The 25471-nt window shown below is 35.9% G+C and overlaps 1 protein-coding gene across 1 annotated transcript in view; it reads right to left on the bottom strand.

Moving 5' to 3' along the window:
• ADAMTS19 (ADAM metallopeptidase with thrombospondin type 1 motif, 19) overlaps positions 1–25471 on the bottom strand; it is a 178231-nt gene that overhangs the window by 37377 nt on the left and 115383 nt on the right. The window contains exons 14-16 of the mRNA XM_005865612.2: positions 23306–23426; positions 15928–16008; positions 6697–6854 (exon numbers count right to left, since the gene is read on the bottom strand). Coding sequence (XP_005865674.1) covers positions 6697–6854; positions 15928–16008; positions 23306–23426 — 360 coding nt within the window. The remainder of the gene's footprint in view (positions 1–6696; positions 6855–15927; positions 16009–23305; positions 23427–25471) is intronic.

Below are 25471 nucleotides of genomic sequence, written 5' to 3'. Positions count from 1 at the left end.
TTTTCCATTTGAACTTTTAAATAAATGTTAATTTAATAACAAATAAAAACAAATTAGTTTTGTACACATATATGTGAGCAGTGCAATAAACTATAAAGGATATATGAAAATATAAGAATGACTGTATTTGGGGCTACACCAGACATAAGAAGGGACCCTGTCCGTTTTGTTCCCCCCTAGTATCCTGGGCAATCATACATATTTTAAATAAAAGAAATATACCTGAAATATAACCATTTTAAATAAAAGAATAAGAATATGTGTTTCTTTATAAATACATTTACATAAAATAGGTTAAGTCCATGGGATTTATCACTTCTATGAATCTGAGGATTTATGAAAGCTATCTATATAATACATTGTGGTGCATAAAAACATATATATCTCAACTTTAAACTATGTTAAATTATTAAAGAATTTTGTTATATGAACTGTATCAAGGGCGTTATAATGATAGGTGATTCAGAGTTAACAATTACATGGGGAGAAATTTAAATGAGCCTAAGTTTAATTTTCTTTACTTTTTAAATCAAATTCAGTTCACTATATCAACAGAAATACTAATTCAATATGTGGATTGTGGAACTAGAATGATGGCATTATCAATCAACCATATCAATAATAGTTTTAAATTCACATATACATACTGGGTACTAATTCTAAGTACATTACAGTGCTTATTTTGGTTTTAAATATCTCACTGATGTTGCCAGTTATAGGTGACTTTCAGTTAAATTAATTAACAAAGAGAGATTGATTTACCTTGTTTATGAACAAAGCCAGACTACTGCATAGCTTTAAAATTTTTTTTACTTTTATTTATTTTTTAATTACAGTTTACATTCAATATTACTCTGTATTAATTCCAGATGTATAGTATAGTGGTTAGATAATCATGTACTTTACAGAGTGCCCCCCCCCCCTATATTTTAAGTACCCACCTGGCCTCATATATAGTTATTACAATATTATTGACTATATTGTCTATGCTGTATTTACATCTCTGTGACTATTCTGTAACTACCAATCATATTTCCAATTCCTTCCCCTCTGCCAACTGTCAGTCTGTTCTCTGTATCTATGAGTCTATTTCTATTTTATTTGTTTATTTTGTTCTTAAGATTCCACATATAAGTAAAATCATATGGTATTTGTCTATGCCCATCCATGCTGTCACAGAAGGTAAGATCTCATTCTTTTTAATGGCCAAATAGTATTTCATTGTGTGTATATACCACTACTATTTACCCACTCATCTATTGATGGGCACTTGGGATGCTTCCATATTTTGATATTGTAAATAATGCTGCAATAAACAAAGGGGTGCATATATTCTTTCAAATTAATGTTTTGGATTTCTTTGGATACATTGCCAGAAGTGGAATCGCTGGGTCATAAAGCAATGCTATTTTTTTAGGAACCCCCACACTGTTTCAACAGTGCACTGGGGTTCCCTTCTCTCCACATCCTCAAATACTTGTTTGCTGATTTATTGATGATAGCCATCCTGACAGGTGTGAAGTGTTTTCTGATTGTGTTTTATTTGTATTTCTCTGATGATTCACGGTCTTGGGCATCCTTTCATATATCTATTGGCAACCTGTATGTCCTCCCTGGAGAAGTGACTACTCAGACCCTCTGTTCACTTTTTAATTGGATTGATTGTTTTCCTGGTGTTGCCTGAGTTCTTCATAAATTTTGTATCTTAACCCTTGATTGGATGTTATCATTGGCAAAAATCTCCTCTCATCCAGTGGGTTGTCTTTTCGTTTTGTTGATTGTTTCTCTTTGTGTGCAAAAATTTTTTAGTTTCATGTAGTCCCATTTTTTTTTCTTCTGTTTCCCTTGCCTGAGAAGATGTGTCAGAAAAAATACTGCTAGGAGAACAAGCTGAGATTTTACTGCCTATATTTTCTTCTAGGAGTCTTACGGTTTCAGTTCTTAAATTTCAGTCTGTAATCCATTTTGAGTTTATTCTTGTATATGGTATAATTTGGTCTAGTTTCATTTTTTGAATCTATCCAATTTTCCCAGAATCATTTATTGAATAGACTGTCTTTGCCCCTTTGTATGTTATTGCTTCCTTTATCATAAATTGATTGAAAGTATAGATGTAGGTTGATTTCTGGGCTCCCTGCTTGGTTCATTGATCCATGTGTCTGTTTTTATGCCTGTACCATGCTGTTTTAATTACTATAGCCTTGCAATATAGTTTGATATCAGGTAGTGTGATACATCCCACTTTGTTCTTCTTTTTCTAGATTTCTGTCACTATTTAGGGTCTTTCCATACAAATTTTTAGATTACTTTTTCTAGTTCTGTGAAATATACCACTGGTATGTTGATAGGAATTGAGTTGAATCTATAGAGTACTTTGGGTGGTATGGACCTTTATTTAACATTCAAAAAAAATCTTTATTTTCTTTTCAATCACAGTTTTCATTCAATATTATTTTATATTAGTTTCAGGTGTACAACATAGTAGTTAGACAATCACATACTTTACAAAGTGATCCCCCTGATATCTCCAGTATCCACCTGGCATCATATATAGTTATTACAGTATTATTGAGGTAGCTGGACATTTTAATAGTGTTAATTCTTTCTACCCATGAGCATGGTATATGCTTCTATTTATTAGTATATTCTTTGACTTCTTTCTTCAATGTCCTATAATTTTCTGAGTGTCTTTTATATCCTTGGTTAAGCTTATTCATAGGTATTTTAAATTTTTTTCATTCAATTATAAATGGCATTGTTTTCTTAGTTTCTCTTTCTGATAGTTCATTATCACTATATAAAAATGCAACTGATTTCTGAGTATTAATTTTGTAAACTGCTAGTTACTCAATTTGTTTATTGGTTCTAGTTGGTTTTTGGTGGAGTCTTTAGGGTTCTCTATATATAGTATCACATTATCTGCAAATAATGACAGTTTACTTCTTCCTTTCCAATTTGGATGCCTTTTCTTATCTGATTACTGTGGCTAGTACTTCCAGTGCTATGTTGAATAAGAGTGCTAAAAACACTGGCTTGTTCCTGATCTTAAGGGAAATGTTTTTAGTTTTTCCCTATTGAGTGTGATGTTAGCTGTGAGTTTGTCATATATAGCCTTTATTATGTTGAGGTATGTTCCCTCTATTCCCACTTTCCTGAGTGTTTGTATCATGTATGGGTGCTAGATTTTGTTAAACGCCTTTTTCTGCATCTATTGACATGATCACATGGTTTTTATCCTTCATTTTGTTTATATGGCGTATCATGTTAACTGATTTGCAGAAATTGTACCAACCATGCATCCCTGGAATAAAGCCCATTTGGTGTACGATCATTTTAATCTTTGCTGGATTCGGTTTGCTAATATTTTGTTGGGGATTTTAGCATCTATATTCATCAGGCATATTGGCCTATAATTTTCTTCTTCTGGTTTTGGAATTAGGATAATGCTGGCCTCATAACATGAGCTTGGAGGCCTTCCGTCCTCTTAAGATTTTTAGAATAGTTTGAGAAGGATCAGTGTAAGTTCTTTGGGTGTTTGGTAAAGTTTACCTGTGAAGTCATCCTGTCCAGGATGACTTTTGTTTGCTGGGGGTTTTTTGGCTTCTACTTCAACTTCATTAGTTGTAATCAGTCTGTTCATATTCTGTTTCTTCTTAATTCTGTTGTTTTTGGAAGAGTGTATGTTTCTAGGAACTTATCCATTTCTTCCAGACTGTCCAATTTGCTGCCATATAGTTTTAAAATATTTTTTTAAATTGATTTTAGAGAGAGATAGGGAGAGAGAGGGAAACATTGATTTGTTGCACTAATTTATGCATTATTGGTTGATTCTTTGATATATCCTGACCAGGGATCAAACCAGCAACCTTGGTGTATCAGGATGATGCTCTAACCAACTGAGCTACCTGGCCAGGGCCCAGAATAATTTTTTTATAATCTGTTGTATTTCTATGGTGTCAGTTATTACTTCTCCTCTTTCATTTCTGATTTCATTTATTTGGGTCCTCTCTTTTTCTTGATGAGTCTGGTTATTACATAGCTTTTAAAATTTATTTATTTGTTTGTTTATTTGTTTGTTTATTCATTTTAGTTGGCCTGTGCTTCATTATTTTATTTATTTATTTTAAAATTTTCATTGTTGAAAGTATTACATATGTCTCCTTTTCCCCCCATTGACCCTTTCTAGCCTGCCCCGTCCCCCACCCCAGGCCTTCACCGCCCTATTGTCTGTGTCCATGGGTTATGAATATAAGCATACAAGTTCTTTGGTTGATAAAATGAACTAATAAATAATAGCTACTTGCCAACTTATTTAAATAAATAAAAACATGTCTATTTTTCCTAAAAACCTATATTTTCCTTAATATAACTTTAGATTGTCCTTGAATAAATAATGCCATTTGAAACAGAGACCTTGGCCATAAAGCCATCAGCTCCTTCTGAAAGCATTTGAAGTTGGCAGCACACTTTTGCAAGAAGGAAAGTGTGACCGTGTTACAGTTGAGGGGCACAGACTGAAACATGGCAGAAGGTATTGCCTTTCAAAATGCAGTACTGGCTTTCAATCTGTAATAGTCATTAAAGACAAATATCTTAGAAGTGCAGTTTCCCTTGGATTACGGAATAAATCCAGGTCACATAGATGCCTTCTTTTAGACATAGTTCACTGACTTTAATTATGTTTCATGCTTCCAGGAAAAACCTTGGTAATTACCAGTCAGATTAAGAATTCTGCAGCAAGGAAACTCCCTCTGCCCAGCACTGAGGTCTCACGTCAACTGCTTTAAGATTTTTGAATTAGGGGCTCAGTAAAAGAGCTTCAGTCTTGTTCCATAAAAATGTAGGTTACATTCATATAAGGCAGGCATTTCCTGTAATCTAATCATTAAAAATATTGGTTGTTGAAATGTCATTTTTAAGTGACTTCTAGATGAGCACTTTGTAAGGTTTATAAATGTCTAATCACTACGCTGTACACTTGAAACTAATTAATATTGTATGTCAACTGTAACTAATAAATAAATAAATGAATAAATAAATAAATAAATAAATAAGTTATGGAAAGAGCTCGGTATTGAGTATATATGTTTGTTTAGTCAGCCCCCTCCCCTCTCTCCAGATGGCTCATGGCACAGAGTGAAGTTTCCCCTTCAAATGAAATAATAGGATCCAAAGAAATTGTGGGGAGATGAACAAATAATTATTCAAAGTATACATACACTTACGATCCAAGGCTCTCTGGTGTACAGCTTAGATCTAAGCTTCATGTCAGGAGAGCCAGCATAGTAGGTTGATTAATACCTGGCTCGTTCTTAACTAAATAAGTTATTGGGAGACACTGTGCACATCACTTAACTTCTCTAATACTTCGTTGTTCAGTAAAATGGAGTAATAATAATACATATTATACAGGGTTACCATGATGATTAAATGCCATAAGGAACATAAAGCACTTTGGACAGTGTCTGACTCAGTGCTAAATGAATCATCATCATCATCATCATCATCATCACCGTCAAGATTTGGAACAGAAGGTCCCCATGCACCTAACTCTCCTTGCTCCCTTTATCTGTGTTGGTAAAACCTATTGATTGCAGTTCTAGAAAACATTGTTATTTTAAATGTGGTCCGGGGACTTAGCAGTGGTGGCATTGCCTGGGAGCTGATTAGAAATGTATATCTCAGGTTCCTCTCCAGACCTACTGAATCAGACTGTACATTTGAACAAGAACCCCGGGGGCTTTGCAGGCACATGAAAGCAGGAAAAGCAAATGGGCCGATACACAATTTGAACCTCTAGCTCCTAGATTGGCAACACAGATGTCTCCAATTGAAGAAAAATTCCACTTAAATTGTGTGGCGATATTAAATAATGTGGCATGCCACACTCCAAATAAAGAGTCGGCTGATCGTGTTTTAAAGTTGTTTTTACGTGTGGACTTAAAGAGGTGTTGAAGTGTCTGAATTTTAGGCTTTGTCGCTAGGACAGAAAACACGCCAGCTGTGCCGTCAGCCCTCTGGCTCCTAAGCCGTTAGCACTGACTGCAGTGATGAAGGTCAAAAAGGGCATTTTAACTTGCCATTGGTTGGGCGCAGAAACCACTGTCCTACTTCTTTCACTTCAAACTCTGTCCTGCCTCAAGTCTAGTCTTTTATTACATGGTAAAAAAACTTATCCCAAACATTCCAATATCCAGAATTCTTTACAGGGATCAATTAACCTAGTAAGAAAACAGAGCAGAGTAATTGTAAGCACTATTTGATAAATGTACCCAATCTTTTCCCCAGAAACAGTGCCATTTTATCAAAGGCATTTCATAGAGATCAGACAAGGCCTATTTCATGGATGTGTACAGTGCTGGGATTTACCATATTACGGCTCTCTCTTCACAGACATCCACTCTGGTTAGTAAATGTATGCTTTTAGGGAAAAAAAGGTTCTTCCTTGCCTGTAATTCACCTCTACTTTGAGTCTGTGGGGCCCTATAAAATTTTGTTCCTCTTATAATAATTTCCGTTTTTATATATCACAATGGAAAACACATTTTTAAAATCCCTAAAAAATCCACCTCTTAAATGACTTTAAATGTCTACCTGACATCTCATATTGTGAAAAAAGCTTAGAGAAGGCACGGTGGGGATGTCCTTTGCCACAGGGAGCTGATTAAGCAATGGTATCGACTTTCCCCCTCATACCAGGAGGTGTAAAGGTGATGTAGTAGGACCTTTGGCAGAGATCTTCTCCCAGAGGCCTCTTCTTATGTAATGAACAGTAGTTCCAGCTAAGGTGAAGGCTCCAGAGTGTTCAATCTTCCAGTCACTATTGATAGACTGTTTTCCAGTGTCTCGGAGAGCTATAAAGAGGTTCAAAAATATTATGAGAATTAATCAACAAGCAGCATTAATCAATATCCACTTCACATGAGTTCATTGAAAGTATTTCATTCATTTCTAAACCAATGGGTCAACTTCCCGACTAAAACATGAGGCATGTCCTCACTGGGAAAGTTTGAAATCGTAGCAACCGCCACAAGCTCTCCTCTCCTGAAACTGTCCCAACTGTGTGGCCATATTTGTCTTGACCTCCAACATCATTGGACATTTGATGTCTGGGACGCTTATTTTGGTCCTTAGTCACTTATTCTTTAATGTGTTATTATTTTAAGGCTCTGTGTATCTGTGTTGTCTATGCAATGATACCACAAAGAATGTGAGGGCTGACATGGCATCTCTTACATCCTCCATATTTCCCATGCTACTCCGGAAAGTGTGTCATTAAAGAAATGTCATTAAATAGCATGTTAACTAATAGATCAAAATGACAGGGTTAGCCCTGGCCAGATGGCTCAGTTGGCCGGAGCATCGTCCCATACAGTGAAAGGTTGTGGATTCCATCCAAGTGAGGGTGCATGCAGGAGGCAACCGATCAACGTTTCTCTCTCATCAATGTCTCTCTCTGTCTCTTTTCCTCTCTCTCAAATCAACATAAAGCATATCCTTGGATGAGGATTTTTTTAAAATGACAGGGTTATATTCATTACAAGAAATTTCAAAAATAATATGTTGGTCTTAAAAACAGAACTCAAGACCTTTTTACATGCCTAGTTTGTGATTTGCTGTGTACAAAAATGGGAGATAAATGCTAATTCTCCCCCATACACAGCTACCCTTTGTATGGGATTTTACAGAGTAACTTTGTTTACCTATATTCTTTTTCTCTGTTTCTTTTTTGAACTAATCTCTGTTACTATTTAAATAAGATTCATGCCACGGAAGTGAGATGTCATGATTACCATTTTAAAGACTTTTTTTTTGCTAAATGATTTAATTTTTAAATTAAAAATTTTAGACTTCCATATAATTGAATTCTCTTTCAAGAGTCGTTTACATGTTAATCAAAGACTTTTAGGTCATAATTCTATGAAAATATTTGATAACTTTAGCCAATAATCTTCCTAAATATTATTTAAGCTAATCTCTTATTGAATGTTTGAGGTTTTTCAAGTTTTTTATATTGTAAATAATGCTCAGATAAATATACTGTACACTAGTTATGTGTACATCTGAATATTTCCCTTGGAAGGATTCCCAGATTTGGAATTACAGAGCCAAATAAATTGCACACGAATAGATTTTGAAAAAGAATTTTAAATTGTTTTTCATAAAGGTTGCATCAATTTATGCTTCCATAACAGTGACTAGAGCACCCATTTCTGAACACCTTCTTGGAAGCACCTTTCTCTAGCCAAGACATGGGTGAGGAGAAATTTTAGGAATTAAATTTTGAATAATCTGGATTTTTTTTTAAAAAAACCTCGTTTCATTACTATGGAGGTTAAAGACATTTTTTCATTTGCTTATTTGTCATTTGCATTTTTTGATTTAAATTAATTAAATTGTTCACTATCTGTTAAGGTTTTTCTGGTCCATTGAGGAATTTTTCTGGTGCTTATATTCATATTATTATAAGCAATCTATTAATTATTTAATTTTCACCTCACCAATTTTAATTTCTAGAAAATAATATGTTTTAGATCAAATAAACATACAAATTTTCATATTTATGAAAAAAAATCTATTATTTTTACCTTGAATTTTTAACTTGAAAATAAATATGTTGACAGAAAACTCTCAACACTGCAAATAATGGCTATTACACTCTACAAATGGATATAATTCAAATAATGCTAAAGTGATTAAAAATAATGATTTTCCCCAAAAGGTAAAGTATTTCCTTATATTTCTCATAAAGTCTATTAAATATTGTGAGAAGTCTTTTTGGCCTAGATTTGTACTATGGCCAGTATAATTACATCCCCCCCCCCCCCCCCCCCACACTCATATATATTCAGGGCACAATTATAATGTTTTAAAAAAATCTCTAATAAAAATGTAGATATGCTGGTATGGCTCAGAGGTTGAGAGTTGACCTATGAACCAGGAGGTCACAGTTAGATTCCCAATCAGGGCATATGCTGCGTTTGCAGGCTCAATACCCAGTAGGAGGCATGTAGGAGGCAGCTGATCAATGATTCTCTCTCATCATTGATGTTTCTATCTCTCTCCCTCTCCCTTCCTCTCTGAAGTCAATTAAATACATATATATAAAGAAAAAGTAAAAAGGAGAGAGTAGGAACCTGACACTACGGCCACATTGATTGCTTGGGTTTAAATCTAGGATCATAGTCTTTTAGATGTGTAACCTTGGAAAAGAAACGTAAACTCTATTCCTTTATTGTCTGATTTTTAAAATTGGGAAATTGGTGGTATACACTTCATAGAGTTATTGTGAGGATTTATGTAATGGATATATTTAATGCACTGGTTCATACTAATCACTATACAAATGTGAAGCATCTTTTAATTGAAATTCACTCAGAAAGTCTTTACTACTTCCTGTGTGCCAGACTCTGTTTTAGCTACTGCAGATATGTTCATGAGCAAAATGATCCCTGCCTTCAAGAACTAACAATGGGCCCGAGCTGGTATGGCTTAGTGGATAGAGTGTCGGCATGCAAACTGAAGGGTCCCAGGTTCGACTCCAGCCATGGGCACATGCCTGGATTGCGGACTCGATCCCCAGTAGGGGGCGTGCAGGAGGCAACCGATCAGTGATTCTCTCTCATCATTGATGTTTCTATCTCTCTCTTCCTGTTCCTTCCTCTCTGAAATCAATAAAGAAATCCTATCTAATAAGAGGTAATATACAAATTGACCATCACTCCAACACACAAGATGGCCTCCCCCATATGGACACAAGATGGCTGCCACAAGATGGCCAGCAGGGGAGGGCAGTTGGGAGGAACCAGGCCTGCAGGGGAGGGCAGTTAGGGGTGACCGGGCCGGCAGAGGAGGGCAGCTGGGGGGGGGGACCAGGCCTGCAGGGGAGGACAGTTGGGGGTGACCAGGTCTGCAGGGGAGGGCAGTTGGGGGCAACCAGGCCAGCAGGGGAGGGCAGTTGGGAGCGACCAGGCCAGCAGGGGAGGGCAGTTGGGGCGACCAGGCCTGCAGGGGAGGGCAGTCAGACATCCCTCGAGGTGTCCCAGATTGGAGAGGGTGCAGACTGGGCTGAGGGACACCCCCCCCCACCCCGTGCATGAATTTCGTGCACCGGGCCTCTAGTGTGTGTATATATAAATATAAATGAACTAACAATGGAGATAGACAATATAAAAACATGCATGTGATAGAAATTAGTGACTGTGATAGGATAATGATGCCCCTCCCCAAAGAAATCCATGTCCTAAAGCAGTGGTTGGCAAACCTCGGCTCGCGAGCCACATGCGGCTCTTTGGCCTCATGGCATGGGCCACGAAGTTTCAATCGCACTGTACGTGCGCGCCCGCACGTGGTATTTTGTGGAAGAGCCACACTTTAGGGGCCAGTTTGCCGACCACTGTCCTAAAGGATAGGTATCATACAAAGCATCTTCTCTGACCACAATGGGATGAAGTTAGAAATCAACATCAGAAGGAAAACTGGAATTCTACAAATTTATGGAAATGAAACAACATACTCAAACACCAATGCATCAAAGAAGAAATCACAGGGAAATTCAGAAATATCTTAAGACAAACAGAAATGAAAATGTAACATCCAGAAACTGATGGGACACAGTGAAGGCAGTATGATTGGAGGAAATTAATAATCATAAGCATTTACAGAAAGAAAATAAAAAGACCTCAAGTTAATAACCTAACTTTAGAACTTATGAAACTAGAAAACTACCCAGCAGAAAGAAAATAATAAAGATTAGAGCAGGAATATGTGAAATAAAAAATAGAAAAATAATTGAGAAAATCAACAAAACCAGAAGTTGGTTCTTTGAAAAGATCAACAAATTTGACAAACCTTTAAGCTAGATGGACTAAATAATAAAAAAAGACAACTAAATAATCAGAAATGTGAGAACATTTACAACTGATGTTACAGAAATACAAAGGACTATAAAAATGCCATGAACAATTGTATGCTAACAAATTAGATATGAAATGAACAGATTCCTATAAACACAAAACCTACCAAGACTGAATCACAAAGAAACAGAAATCCTAAATATACCTATTAACAAGTAAGCAGACTGAATCAGTAATCAAAATATCCCAACCAAGAAAAGCCCTGGACTTTATGGCTTCATTGGTAAATTTTACCAAACATTTAAAGAAGAACTAACACCAATCCTTAAATTTTCCAAAGAACTGAAGTGGAGGGAAGATTTCCTAACTCATTCTACAAGGCCAGTAGTTTTCTGATACCAATGCCAGACAAAAACAAAACAAACAGAAATGAAACTACAGACCAATTTCCCTAGTGAACATTGATGTAAAAATCCTCAACAAAATACTAGAAAATCAAATCCAGGAGCACAAAAAAGCATCCAAATCAGAAAAAAAGAAGTAAAATTATTTATCTTCACAAATGATATGCTCTGATATGTAGAAAACCCTAAAGATTTTATATTTAAAAAAAAGCTGTCAGAACTAATAAATGAATTCAGCAAAGAAACAGGGTATAAAGACAACACACAAAAGCAGTTGCATTTCTATACACTAACAATGAACACTCAGAAAACGAAATTAAGAAAACAATCCTATTTACAATAGCATCAAAAAGAAAAAAAAACTTGGAAATTAACCAAGGAGGTGAAAGACTTATGCAATGAAAACTAAAAAACATTGTTGAAAGAAATTAAAGAAGACATACATGGAAACCCAGTCCAATTCAATGGATTGTAAGACTTAATATTGCTAAAATGTTAATATTATCCAAAGTAACCTACAAATTCAACGCAATCCTTTTTAAAATCTCAATGGCTTTTTTTTCTTTGCAGAAATTTAAAAAAACTATCCTAAAATTCATATGGAATCTCAAGAGAGTCTAAATAGCCAAAACAATCTTGAAAAGGAGGAACAAAGCTGGAGACTCTCACTTCCTGATTTCAAAACTTACTAGAAAGCTACACTAATCAAAAACAGTGTGCTACTGGCATAAAAGCAGACATACAGACCAATGGAATAGAATACAGATCCCAGAAGTAAACCATAGCCAAATGACTTTTGACAATGGTGCCAAGATCATTCAGTGGAGAAAGGACAGTCTTTCATCCAGGGATGCTGGGAAAATTGAGTAACTACATACAGAACAATGAAGTTGGACCTTTAACTAACACCATATACAAAAATTAATTCAAAATGGATCAAAGATCTAAATGTAAGACCTAAAACTATAAAACTCTTAGAAGAAAATATAAGGCAAAAGCTTCATGACACTAAATTTGGCAGTGATTTCTTGGATATGGCACCAAAGGCACAGGTAATAAAAAAAAGGAGATGAATTAAACTTCATGAAAATTAAAAATAATTGCATATAAATAAACTTTTGTGCACCAAAAGACAATATTAACAGAATAAAAACCCAAAGAATGGGAGAAAATATTTGTAAATCAGATATCTGATAAGGGATCCATATCCAGAACATATAGAGAACTCCTAAAACTCATCATCAACAACAACAACAAAAAACCACACAACCTAATTTAAAAACGGGAAAAGGGCTAAAATAGACATTTTTCCAAATAATACATGCAAACGGCCAACAATTCTCAGCATATGTAATTATTGGAGAAATGGAAATCAAAACCACCTTGAGATATCACCTCACACCCATTTAGGATGGCCACTATTAAAATAAACAGAAAGCAACAAGCACTGGTGAGGATATAGAGAAACTAGAACCCACTGCATACTATTGGTGAAATGGAAAATGGTGTGTGGCAGTTTCTCAAAACAATTAAAAATAGAATTACCATATGCCTCAGCAATTCTACTTCTGGGTAGATGCTCAAAAGAATGAAAAGCAGGATCTTGAAGAAAGACTTGTACATCCATGTTCATGGCAGCATTAGTCACAACAGCTAAAACATAGAAGCAACCCAAGTATCCATGGATGAAGGAATGAATAAGCAAAATGTGATATATACAAAGAATGGAATGTTATTCAGCCTTAAAAATGAAGGGAACTCTGACACCTGCTATAGCATGGATAAATTTTGAGGCCACTCCTCTAAGTGATATGTCAGTCATAAAAGGACACTTCCTGTATGATTCCACATATATGAGGTATGTAGAGTGGCAAAATTCATTGAGATAGAAAACTTAATGGTGGTTAGCAGGGGATGAGAGGTGGGGGAATGGGAAGTTATCATTTAATGGATAGAGTTTTAGTTTTGCAAGACAAAAAGACTTCAGGAGATGGGTAGTGGTGGTGGTAGTTAACAAAGTGAATGTACTCAATGCCAGTGAACTGTATACTCAGCATAGTTAAGATGGTAAATTTTATCACAATTTTTTTGAAAAAGTGTTAGTGTGCCTGGGCGGTGTGGCTCAGTGGTTGAGTGTCATCCTATGAACCAGGAGGTCACAGTTCAATTCCTAGTCAAGGTACATGCCTGGATTGCAGGCTTGATCCCCAGTGGGGGGCATACAGGAAGCAGCCGATCAGTGATTCTCTCTCATCACTGATGTTTCTCTCTCTCTCTCTCTCTCTCTCTCTCTCTCTCTCTTCGTCTCTGAAATCAATAAAAAAATATTCTTTAAAAAAAGTGTTAGTGAAGGGAATAAAGTTATCTATGTCTGAATCCCTGGAACCTAGAATGCTATCTTACATGGCAAATAAGCAAACTTTGCAGATATGATCAGGTTAAGGGTCTTGAGATGGGGATATTGTCCAAATGGGCCTGAAATGCAATCAACATGTATTCTTATAAGAGGTAGGAAGAGGGCGGTTTAAACACAGGAAAAGAAGAGAAGGCATTGACACTAGGGAGGCAGATATTATCACAAGCAAAAGAATGCTGATAGTTATCTGAAGCTAGAAGGGTCAAGGATGTTCCCTAATCTTCAGAGAGAGCATGCTTTGCAGCCACCTTCAATATTGGTCCATTGAAACTAATTATGGCCTCCAGAACTGTGAGAGAATACATTTTGTTTTGTTTTTTGAAACCTACAAGTTTGTGATAATTGTTACAGAAGTCATAAAATACTAATAGGGTGACATTTACTACAGTGGGGAAAACCAAAGGAGAAAGAGGTTTCAGCAGGGGATGGAAATAACATTTTTGATTTATACTTATTATTTCTGAGGTGCATAGGAGACATTCGATAACCTGCATCAAATAAACATGGAAAGCAATGGAGCTAGATGGGATTTCCTAGGGAGACAATATAGCAGAGGGGAGAGCGGGGCCCTGGCTTGAGCCCACAGTATAGAAACATTTGGAAAGCATACAGAAGTTGAGAATCCCACAAAAGAAACCAGTAAGTGTCCTAGAAGCCAAAAGAAGAAAGTATTTAATGAACTGAGGGAAGGTCAACAGTGTTTGATGCTGTTTATTGGTCAAACATCATGTGACCATTGAGCTGTCGATACGGAAGGCATTTGCTGACCTTGACCAAGGCAGTTACTGTAGAGTGGAGACAGAAACAAGCCTGGATTGGTTGAAGAGCCTGGGAAGGAAGGAATCAGAGAGAGCATGGAAATTTCCCATTTGTAAAATGGCTTATGTATTTAGCCACATTTTCAGGTTCTTAAAAATCATAATACAATGTAGTTTTGTAGAATTTGAGATAACTCCATTTGAGACATCTATATTCCTTTCCAGCTTGGGAAAACACACACACATATTCCCCAGTGTAATAGCCAAAGGTCTACTATTGAATGAATATTTTGAAATTGTCTAGTTTTCACAGTGTCACCAAAAACTGGTTATTAGAGCTTTAATCTGAATTTGGACATTTGGGATGATTTACTTGCATTTAAAATGCATTTTAAAATCATAGGCGGTAAAAACAAAATTTAAGTATTAGTAAAAACAAATGAGTGTGTCACATGACAAAGGATTTATTTTACTGTCCCCTTTCCTCAAACCTCCCTACTCTTAGAAAGCAAACCCTAATAAGAAAAATAATTCAATCCGAGTGTAGGTAATTTTCAATATTGTAGAATGCAAACAATCACATAATATTGGATTTTTAAAATCATGTACAAAGTGTTTCCCTATTAGGATACTTCTTATTTGAAAAAGAATAATGAGGACATTATTTTTGTTAAGAAAAAATAGCCTGGCTTTTTAAAAAGATATTATAAATACAATGTTTAAATTTGGGGAGAATATTATGGTTTTTGTTAGACCTAATCATATTAGATTTCTCTACCTGTGATGCCACGACTATAAAAGATCACTTCATATGACTTAGTTTGAAATTTGAACATACAAAGCAATATGTATTTTGACAATTTACTATTTTCTTTCATATATTTAAAAACCATTAAAAAATCATTTTTAATTGGCCTAATTAAAATAGCTCATAGAATTCTTTCCGTAAGTAATAATTAAAAATTTTAAACACTCTCTACATAGGTGAGGCAAAAAAGAGCATTATTTCCCATTAAACTATTAAGTCCTTTCAGTATATAGAGATTTTTTAAAGCATCCCACAAGAGTTCCTAATTCAAAAGTAATCATTACACATACACACAGGAATATATGCACTTACTTATGCAAGAAATATAAATACGTGTATATGTGTGTGTGTGTATGAAATAAATATATTTATGAACTGTTTTATACAAATGCATACCTATGAAATAAAACAAACCAAATCCTCCAATGAGTGTGTTGTTGTTGTTTTTTTAACATGAACTAACATGTGGAAGCAATTCATACCCCTGCCAAACATACAGACAACCAGATTGCTTTTGCTCCTGGGGAGTCCTTGAAAGAAACTTCTACTTGATACGACAAAAGGTGCTTCCTGGGAAATCCACACATATAACTAGAAACAGATTGACATCCTCGTCATAATCGAACCCCCAGGGCAGGGAGCCGGCTCGTCCGTGGATGGGCTCTGTGTCTGTAACCCTGGTTACCTAAATAGCTGTGTGCCGGCTTCTCCTCCACCACCTTGATTCTTCGTGCTCCGGTAGGTATCACCAGCACTTCCACATAACCTGCAAGAGTTAACAAATCATGAAATAAACCTCGAGTTCTTAGGAGATCTCTTCTTAGTTGACTTGCCGTTTCGTTTTTTTGGTTTTGATTTTTGCTTTGATATTTCCATACCTATGGGAAGAAAAAACTGAAGTACAAAAGCTGTCATCATTTCAAATGGAGAAGTTCCTTGGAAAGATGTTAAGTCTACAGCACTATCAAGGGCAAATAGACAATTACATTTTATGTCAAACTCACTATATGAATGGTGCGAAGAGAAAAAGCACAATGGGACAGCCCAGGTAGAAACAGAGCAAATAGCCTCCGATTCTGCTCGGGGACCTCATTTCAGTTAGAAAGTGCAGGGAAGAAGCAACTGCAGCTGGCAGGACACCAGGTCCCGGGAGTAGCTGAGCATACCAACCTCTCCCTGAGGAGACTCACAAAAGGTTGTGAAACTGGGGATCAAGACAAGTAGGTGTAAGGCCACACCAAGCAATCTAGTGTCATCTAGGAAGGTGTCCGACAGCTAGAAACAAAACACAATTCGCTCTTTTTTAGGAAAGGTTTTTCAGCAGAATTTTAGGAATATAAAGCTTGAAGTGAAATAAGATGATAAGATAATGTGGGATAGAAGAATGTGCAGAAAAGGTAAAAATCAAGACTTCATTTAATAAAGAATAGTATAGATAATTTTTTAGCTTTAAACTTATATTCACTCATATGTGGAATTTAACGAACAAAATAAACTGATGAACAAAATAGATCCAAAGACATAGAAGCATGGAACAGACTGACATATCTCAGAGGAAAGGCGGGGATGGGGATGGAACGGGTGGGGAGAGATTAACTAAAGAACTTATATGCATACATGCACAGCCCATGGACACAGACAATACTGTGGTGAAAACCTGAGGGGGGGGGGCATGGGTTCAAGTTCGAGGGGGCGGTTAATTGGGAAAAGAGGGGACATCTGTAATACTTTCAACAATAAAGATAAATTTAAAAATAGATACATAAATTTATTGCAATGTTTAATATTTTTCTTAGTATATTTGTGTAGCTTCATATACCTGATAGAAGTCTAATTTCAAAGTTAATCTCAGAATTGTCTGCTGTTGATTAATTATTCAAATTCCTGAAAGTGTTTCTTATATTTGGTATATATTGAAAGGTAGCATATGCCCCACCTGGTGGCAGTGGCTGGAATTATGTTTTTTAGAATCATAATTTCCATTAGCGAACGCTATTTACTCAATCTAACCATTGCTAGTAACACCAAACCACACAGGCACTATCTTTTTGTTACATGAACAAATAGACAGCAATGAAAATAGAAACAAATGCTTACTGCCTATCTGTACACAGAAGGAAGGTCTCTGCACTCAACTGAATAGGAAAGATAAGGCAGAAATACCTTATATAAATATAAGTTAAATAAAACTTCAGAAATTAAGTTTAAAAGATCATATGCAAAATGTTATGGTTAACTCCCTGCTAAAGAATATAAATCATGTGGTTTAAACTGCCCCCTCCTCTCTGATCACATCACCACTCAAAAGGTTTGCTGCTATTTTTAACTCACAAAAGTGGGATTTACTTTTTATTTTTCCCTTGTAAATGGTGAGATACATTACTCATGTTTGAGAAACACTGACTTCAGCCGGAATCACTATGACTCAGAGGAGAAAACAATTTTTATAGTCAAGGAAAGCTTCACAAAGAAGTAGATGAAATATCTTTGAAGAACAGATAGGATATGGATAGATACAGAAAAAGGAATTCAAAAAAAGGAAAAAGGAGTTCACTGTATGTAAAGAAAAGTAAAGGAGTCCAGCCAGTGTGGCTCAGTGGTTGAGCATTTACCCATGCACTATGAGGTCGCAGGTTCCATTCCTGGTCAGGGCACATTTCAGGGTTTCTGGCTCGATCCTCAGTAGAGGGTGTGCAGGAGGCAGCCAAACAATGATGTTTCTCTCTTATTGGTTTTCTGTCTCTCTCTCTCTCTCCCTCTTCCTTCCTCTCTCTATAAAAAAAAAATCAATAGAATATATTTTTAAAAATACTACTTAAAAACAAGTAAAGGAGCAAGTGGTATCCTTAGGAGCACATGAATAAAATAATTCTGACAGAATCAGAGAGTTTTAAAGTATGCCCTGGGCTCTGAATTTTTCAATTTGTAGCGACTGAACATTCTATAGCAAGCAACTTGGTAATGAGATACTGGTTAGAGGCTTTATCTTTGGTAATCAGATACTGGCTTGAAAGGCTTTATCCGACAGCAGGATGCAGGAGACCCAGCAATGCAGTTGTGGATAACAGTGTCAGAAGTCTAATGTAAAAACCCAAGAATGGTAGAGGCCAAGGTAGTAATTTCAGAAGGCATTGTGAAGGGGAAAGAAAAAAAATTCTGAACTTGAGAACCAATAGAAAGTGGGAAAACAAACACTGAAATCAATGCTTTATTATTACTTATGTGAGAATGGAGCCATTGCTTACAAGTCAGTGGACATCAAGTTGTGGTAAGAATCATAAACTCAGCTTTGGAATTTGTATTTAACAAAATGGTGTAACGCACTAGTAAAAACATCCAGTAAGAACTCTGACCATCTGGAACTCCAGGAAAAGGTCAGACAACTGAAGTCCCTTTGGGAGGCATCTTTGCAGAGATAATCATTTAAGCCATGAAAGTAAGTGGAGAAAATCAAGAGAGAAGTCAAGAACTCCACATTGGTGACAGTCATAGTAGGGCTTTTTTAAAATCCTCACACGAGGATGTGTTTTTTTATTGATTTTAGAGAGAGAAGGAGGAGGGAGAAACATAGATGTGAGAGAGAGACATTGATTGGCCGCCTCCCACATGCACCCCGTCTGGGGATGGAACCTGAAACCAAGGAATTAAGCCCACAACCCTTTGGGTGCATGGGATGACGCTCCAACTGACAGAACCACTGGCAAGAGATGTTTTTATGTTTGTTTGGTTTTAAATGGAAAAATCTGTGTGTGTGTTTTTTAATTTTTATATATTGATTTTTAGAGAGAGACAAAGAGAGAAACATTGATTTGTTATTGCACTTATTTATGCATTCCTTGTTTGACTCTTGCATGTACCCTGATCAGGGATCGGGGATCGAACCCGCAACCTTGGCATATGGGGATGATACTCTAACCTACTGACAGAGGTTAAAAATAAATCAGGAAAGAATATAGAGAAGGAATAATCCTGAGAAGGAGGAGATCTGGCTATTTTGGATTAGAATATCTCAAGAAGAGTGGTTGGTCAATTGCATCATAAATTGTAGCAACATCGAAGAGAAAAGTGATAAAGGAGATTGGGCCCGGATGTCACAATCAAGAGATGACTGTTAATCTCTCAGTAAATGAATTCAGCTATGTGTCTGGAGAAGCTAAACGTCAGGATGCTAAAAAAGAAGACTGGGTAGCAGCAAGTGGAGGTAGTAACTGGGTTTAGCAGTAAAGGCAAAGATATGTTGTAAATTAGAACAATAGTTATAGCTAAGTTTACAGTTATATCCAGAGCAATTTTCTGTTATTTGATTGGAATGGGCTGGAGGATAGGTGAGTTAAACTGAGTTTAAAGAGAGGAAGAAAAATATTAAGCAAAGACATTTGAAAAAAGATAGCTAATGACTGGGGGCCTAGACATTTTTCAGTAAATAAGCCATTTAGCAAAATTGAGAATGTACATTTTTTAAAAATATATATTTTGTTGATTTTTTACAGAGAGGAAGGGAGAGGGATAGAGAGTTAGAAACATTGATCGGCTGCCTCCTGCACACTTCCTACTGGAGATGTGCCTGCAACCAAGGTTTATGCCCTTGACCGGAATCAAACCTGGGACCCTTCATTCCACAGACTGACACTCGATTCACTGAGCCAAATCAGTTAGGGTGAGATTGTACATTTTTTAAAGAAGTGAATATGAGAGTGGCTACCAATGAGCTTAGAAGTTGAAATAAAGCTTGTGACATCATTGTTATAAATTGTGTCCTCATGTTGTGACAGCTTGCTTTTTACATAGGAAAATCCCATCCTATTTTATAGCCAGAGATCCATTATTAATCAGCCATCTTAAAATTCCAATAGCAATCATTATTTTCATGGTAAGTAACAATGAAAAATGCCATATTTTGAGCAACACTATGTGCTAGTCACTATTATGGGTAATTTACATAAATTACTACATTTAATCATAATGATAACATCCAAGGTATCATTGTTTTAATATTACATTTCTCACATAATAGATGAGAAAATAAATTTAGGCAGAAAAAAAAATCTGCATGAGACCTTAATTATATTATGGGCTTCATCCCTTTTTCAACACCGCATTGTCAATAATTAGCTGACCCAAGCTTTTAACTCAGATCTGTCTGATTCCACTGTGCACTTCCAGCTATGACCCACTGCTACTATTTTATAGAATAGAATATATGGCACCATGACACTCCTACTCTCATGGCAAACACACAAACAAACGGTCTAAGAGCTGTGTTCCTTACACAGAATCGGTATCATTAGCTCTTATACTAAGAAGAACACATTTTATGCCCATTTCTTCTTAGTGTATACTGATAACTATCTAGTTCCACAATTGGCCAAATACACAATTTACCTTTAAAAATCCCTTTAAAAAATCATCTCCTAGCTAGGCAAGTTATAATGAAAGACATGATAAATGTACAAGAAAAAAAAATGAACTCCTTTTAAGTTTATTTTCTAGCTCCAACAAAAATGACTAAGCAAACTCTAAATAGAGCACAGGGACCGAAACACCCACATGTGTCTGCACATGTGTTACTCATACAACATATACAGTGTGCATGGCCAACTGGACCAAAAAAGGCTGCAATTCCTTCAAGAAATTCTAGGAAGTCCATAAACCGTAAGGATAAAATTGTCTCAAGAGAAATGAACACAGAATTCCTAAATTCACAAGTAAATGAAGCCTAGGATATAATTAAGGACTCACTTTGTTTTTTAAAGTTCTTAATAATGTAATGTTTCATTGTTAATTAAATTAACAAAGAATCAGACACAATGCCTGTCATTGAGAATCTGGACAAAAATAGCCAGGATATTTTTTTCTCATTGACCTTAAAGTGGGACAGTAAAGACTAATGAATGTACAATTACAAATGTGAATAGAGCTACACCATATAGATATGAATGAATATGAATTTGAATATGACCATGAATATGGTTGTTAGTGCTAGGAGGTGGAGGCTGTTCAGGGAACACTTCAATGCGTAAGTGACACTTGCACTGAGATCTAAGTGATGGCTAGGAATTAACCAGGCAAAGCTAACAGGAAGCTAACAACCATATTTTTAACTGCAAGGTGCTGGAGGGAACAAAGTCAATGGGAGAATCTAAAAGAAACCTGGTGGCTGTAGCTTACAGAAGAAAAGGGACCTTAATGAGAGATGGTGCTGGAGAGACAGGTAGAGACCACACCATGCAGGACCATTCGTATGGTCCAAGTTAAGAATTCCCGTCTCTTTCTTGTGAGCAACGTGAAACTGGCATAGAGTTTAAGGGAGAAAGTAATATTATTAGCCTCTGATAATTCCAATATCTTAGGAATCTCAGACATTTTCCAAATAACAGATGCCTTTAATGTAGCTTACCTACAACCAACAAACAAATGAACAAAATTAAAATTAAAGTGCAATAAAAACAAACAATTTTCAAAACAGGAATCTGGAAAAATGTACTCACATAACTGCAGTCAGAATGATAAACATTACTGGTTGGTTAACTAGTATTTCTCTTTTCTATGCTTGGTGAAAAAAATCAAGTGTTAGTACAATGAAAGGTATCAGTGCTGAGTGTGCATCAGTATTCTTCAGTGAACTGTTCCCATGCATGCTAAATAACCATGCAAGAAGATTCTTCAAAAATTCTAGTGTCTTTTCATCTTTAGTCTTTCAGGCTTCGTTTGACCTTCTGCACTACAAATATTTCTGCCACCAAATCAGGCTGAAAAAGTTATTATATCTGAACTTCTTAGCTGAAAGTCTGAGAGCTGTCACAGCTTTAGAATTTTCTAAGTGGATTATGGCAGATTTTGACTCACAGGCCCCTGTTTCACAGCTTTGGAGACTGAGATCTTGATCTGTACCTTACCCTGGACCTTGGTTATGGTTAGGCTTCAAAATCTTGCGTTCATGTTATCTTTTATTCTGCTGGGGCCTAGCAAATGCTTACATTCGACTTCAGAGGGCTATGTCTAATATTCTCTTCTGAAGGATTCCTTTATCTAGAATGAACTCAGTTTTCTTGATCATTCAAAAACAAATGGCTTGTTTTTGTATTAAAACAAATATGTATTTTAGTCCCAGGGTTTTTGGTATTTGACCAAGAAAGAAATTTAAGATAAGAAAAAGCTAATATATGTAATATGTGCATCCTAAAAATGATGAAAATATAATCACAAAGAATAAGATAGTTCAATAGGTAGATGTCCAGTGACATCTACCTATTAAACTAATGTAAACACAGAAATATGTGCTAATGTAAACACAGAAATATGTGCTCCCTCCCAGTAAGCTTGAGGACCTGAGTGTAAAGCATTTGATGTTTCTAAAGTATATTTGTGGGTCATGATATGTCAGTATAGGTTACTAGTACTTTACTTTTTGTTGTGGATCACTTTAAAACTCACACGATATAGATCAACCATATTCATTTCATCCTCATAGCCCCTGAGTATTAGTATTTATAGATGAGAGAACAAAAGAATAGAGGGTGGCTTCTCACTATTAATATATCAGGAACACCATCCCTCATCTTCTGACTCCCCGTTGTTATTGTTTCCACCATGCTACACTGCCACAGACTCTGTTTCCAACAATGTATTCCCTTCAAAATTAGTAAAAACGTTAAGAAAAAATAAAGACAATGGAAAGCTGAAAACCTGAAGTCTAATACTCTGAATAGTTGCTTCAGGCTGTTACAAATCATTACTCTCTGTGAGACATTGTGCTCTGCATTGGAGAATAAGGCCTGTGGAAACCTGATAACATTTGCCAATGCAAATTAGATTATTCCCTTGCTGCTCCAATTTATTAAATGCACAACAGATGACTTCATATTTTCATTATTGGGAAATGGGCTTGTTAGAATTTCTGGCTCATATCACATGTATTGTATGTCATCATGAAAAATCATTCAATACCCATTACAAAGTCTTCAATAGACTCAGAACTGCGATTTCTAAGTCAAGTTCAATGTAATCTCTGTCCCCAAAGATTGTTCAAATTATTAATTTTGAAAATATAAAAATATATTCACCTGCTCCTCTGGTGTGGTTGAAATCTCCTTTAATGATTTTGCACGATTTCCCATTGCCATTACATACACCACAATGATCTTCCCTTGCAAGAGACCCTAAAAAACCATCACAGCCGACTTTCTGTAACAAAAGAATAGCAGTACATCATAGAGTGAGTTTTTTCTTTTTTAACTCTAATTTAGGACAAGCCTAGTCTCTACAAACTGGACATATTTAATTGACAAACTAGTAAAATGTCATATTCTCTGGTGCAAACCAATACAGCAAGCTCATGTCAAATATTATCTAAAAGTGATCAAATAGCAGAATAGTGATGAGAATATTTTTATTTTATTAAAATTAAATGCTATCCTAAAGCAATTTGATAAAGTATTATTGACACAAATGCAATTTACATAAATCCCAAAGGCAGTGACATATCTATTAAACATAACATAATTAATCTAATTCACTCTACTCAAAAATAAGAGTAGATATACTACATTATATGGATGGCTTCACTTCTAAGGTTTCAAAGTAAATATTGAACATTAAATATTAATTATTTTGAAAAGCAAATAAATGTTTATTTTCACAACAGTTCATGAATAAACTTCTATCCCTGTCTTCTTTGGCATCCAGCACACAAATGTGGCTGCTGCAAGAAAATATAAACCACAGGGGAATTATATTTATATACTTCCAGAAAAACGGTGTTAATACAAATCTTCTGAGATTAAATCACTGACTCTTTTCTAGTGAATAATGTTGGTCTCCCATGCATGTGCAGAAAATATAACAACATTTTGCAAAGTTGTGCATACTCAAAGAACAGAATTTATCATTATCAATGCTGTCAGAAATAAATAGTAGGATCTTATTGCTAAATAGGAGTTGCAAGATGGACTGAGGATACATCCATTTATAAGTTACAATTACTTTAGAGGGATTTAAATAATATTAATAAAACAGAAACAAAAACAGGGTCTTTTGCTGTGGTTGGTGTTGGTGGTGTTACAGTGAGGGAAGCCGGCAGATAATATGCAGCTGCAGGATAAACATCCTGAGAGCAAAAATCACATGAAACCTGCATAATACAGCATCCTTCCTTGTGTCAAGGACTGTATCCATGTCAAGAGGTAGACAATGCAACATATCAGCAGAAAACTTTGATCAGCAAATGAAAGCATATTCAGAGAGGAATGAAGGGAATGTCTCCAGATGAAAGAGGTGGCCACCACGGGAAATTCTCAAAACACAACCAAGGTATGGGAGAACTTCACTAAGCAGAGCCATGAAAAGACTTGGGAGTCCTGGGGTGAGTAAAAAATATCTCTTTCATACACAAATGACAAAAAAATTAGAGTAGATTCTAGAGCAGCGGTTCTCAACCTGTGGGTTGCGACCCCTTTGGGGGTCAAACGACCCTTTCACAGGGGTTGCCTAAGACCATTGGAAAACACATATATAATTACATATTGTTTTGTGATTAATCACTATGCTTTAATTATGTTCAATTTGTAACAATTAAATTGGAAGATGAGGAACTGTATTAAAGGGTTGCGGCATTAGGAAGGTTGAGAATCACTGTTCTAGACTGATTTTGAAATAACGAAAGCACCTTTATTGCTCTATCCCTAGCCCCCAGCTTGTACCCTTGCAAATACAATAATCCCAATAAATAGTACTTTAAAAATTGAATAAATTAGTACTTAATAATTTCTCCTTTGTCTAACCCTTGTAACTGGAATATTACATGTTTGTAAACCTAAAATAAAAGTCTGGGATAGACATATGCCATGGCTCAATAATCATGCCTTTTTAAAGATAAGAATCAAGAATTTCATATTTTGTAATCTGTAGTCTCAAATACCCACACTTGTCAAAATATGCTCCAAGAGTTTAAAATGAATGACTTTGAAAAGGCAATGCTGTTTAAGTGGTGGTGGGTACCTGAGGTACCACTGGCTGCTGGAGATGGAGGGGTAACGAGATCCTAACGAGGTCGAGCTTTCCCTACCCTTTGCCATCATGGAAATGTCGCTGGGAGAAAGCTATTTTCAATTGCCCTCCTTAGTCCACTCATCAAGTTGAAAATTCTATATTCAGCTTTGGTGCTATGCATTTTGTGATAAAACAAGACATTCAAGCCAAACCCAACATATACAAAATTGTGTGTGTGTGTG

This window comes from Myotis brandtii, unplaced genomic scaffold, assembly GCF_000412655.1.
Source record: "Myotis brandtii unplaced genomic scaffold, ASM41265v1 scaffold208, whole genome shotgun sequence".
Lineage (NCBI taxonomy): Eukaryota > Metazoa > Chordata > Mammalia > Chiroptera > Vespertilionidae > Myotis > Myotis brandtii.
This window is presented reverse-complemented; position numbering and strand designations above follow the sequence as displayed.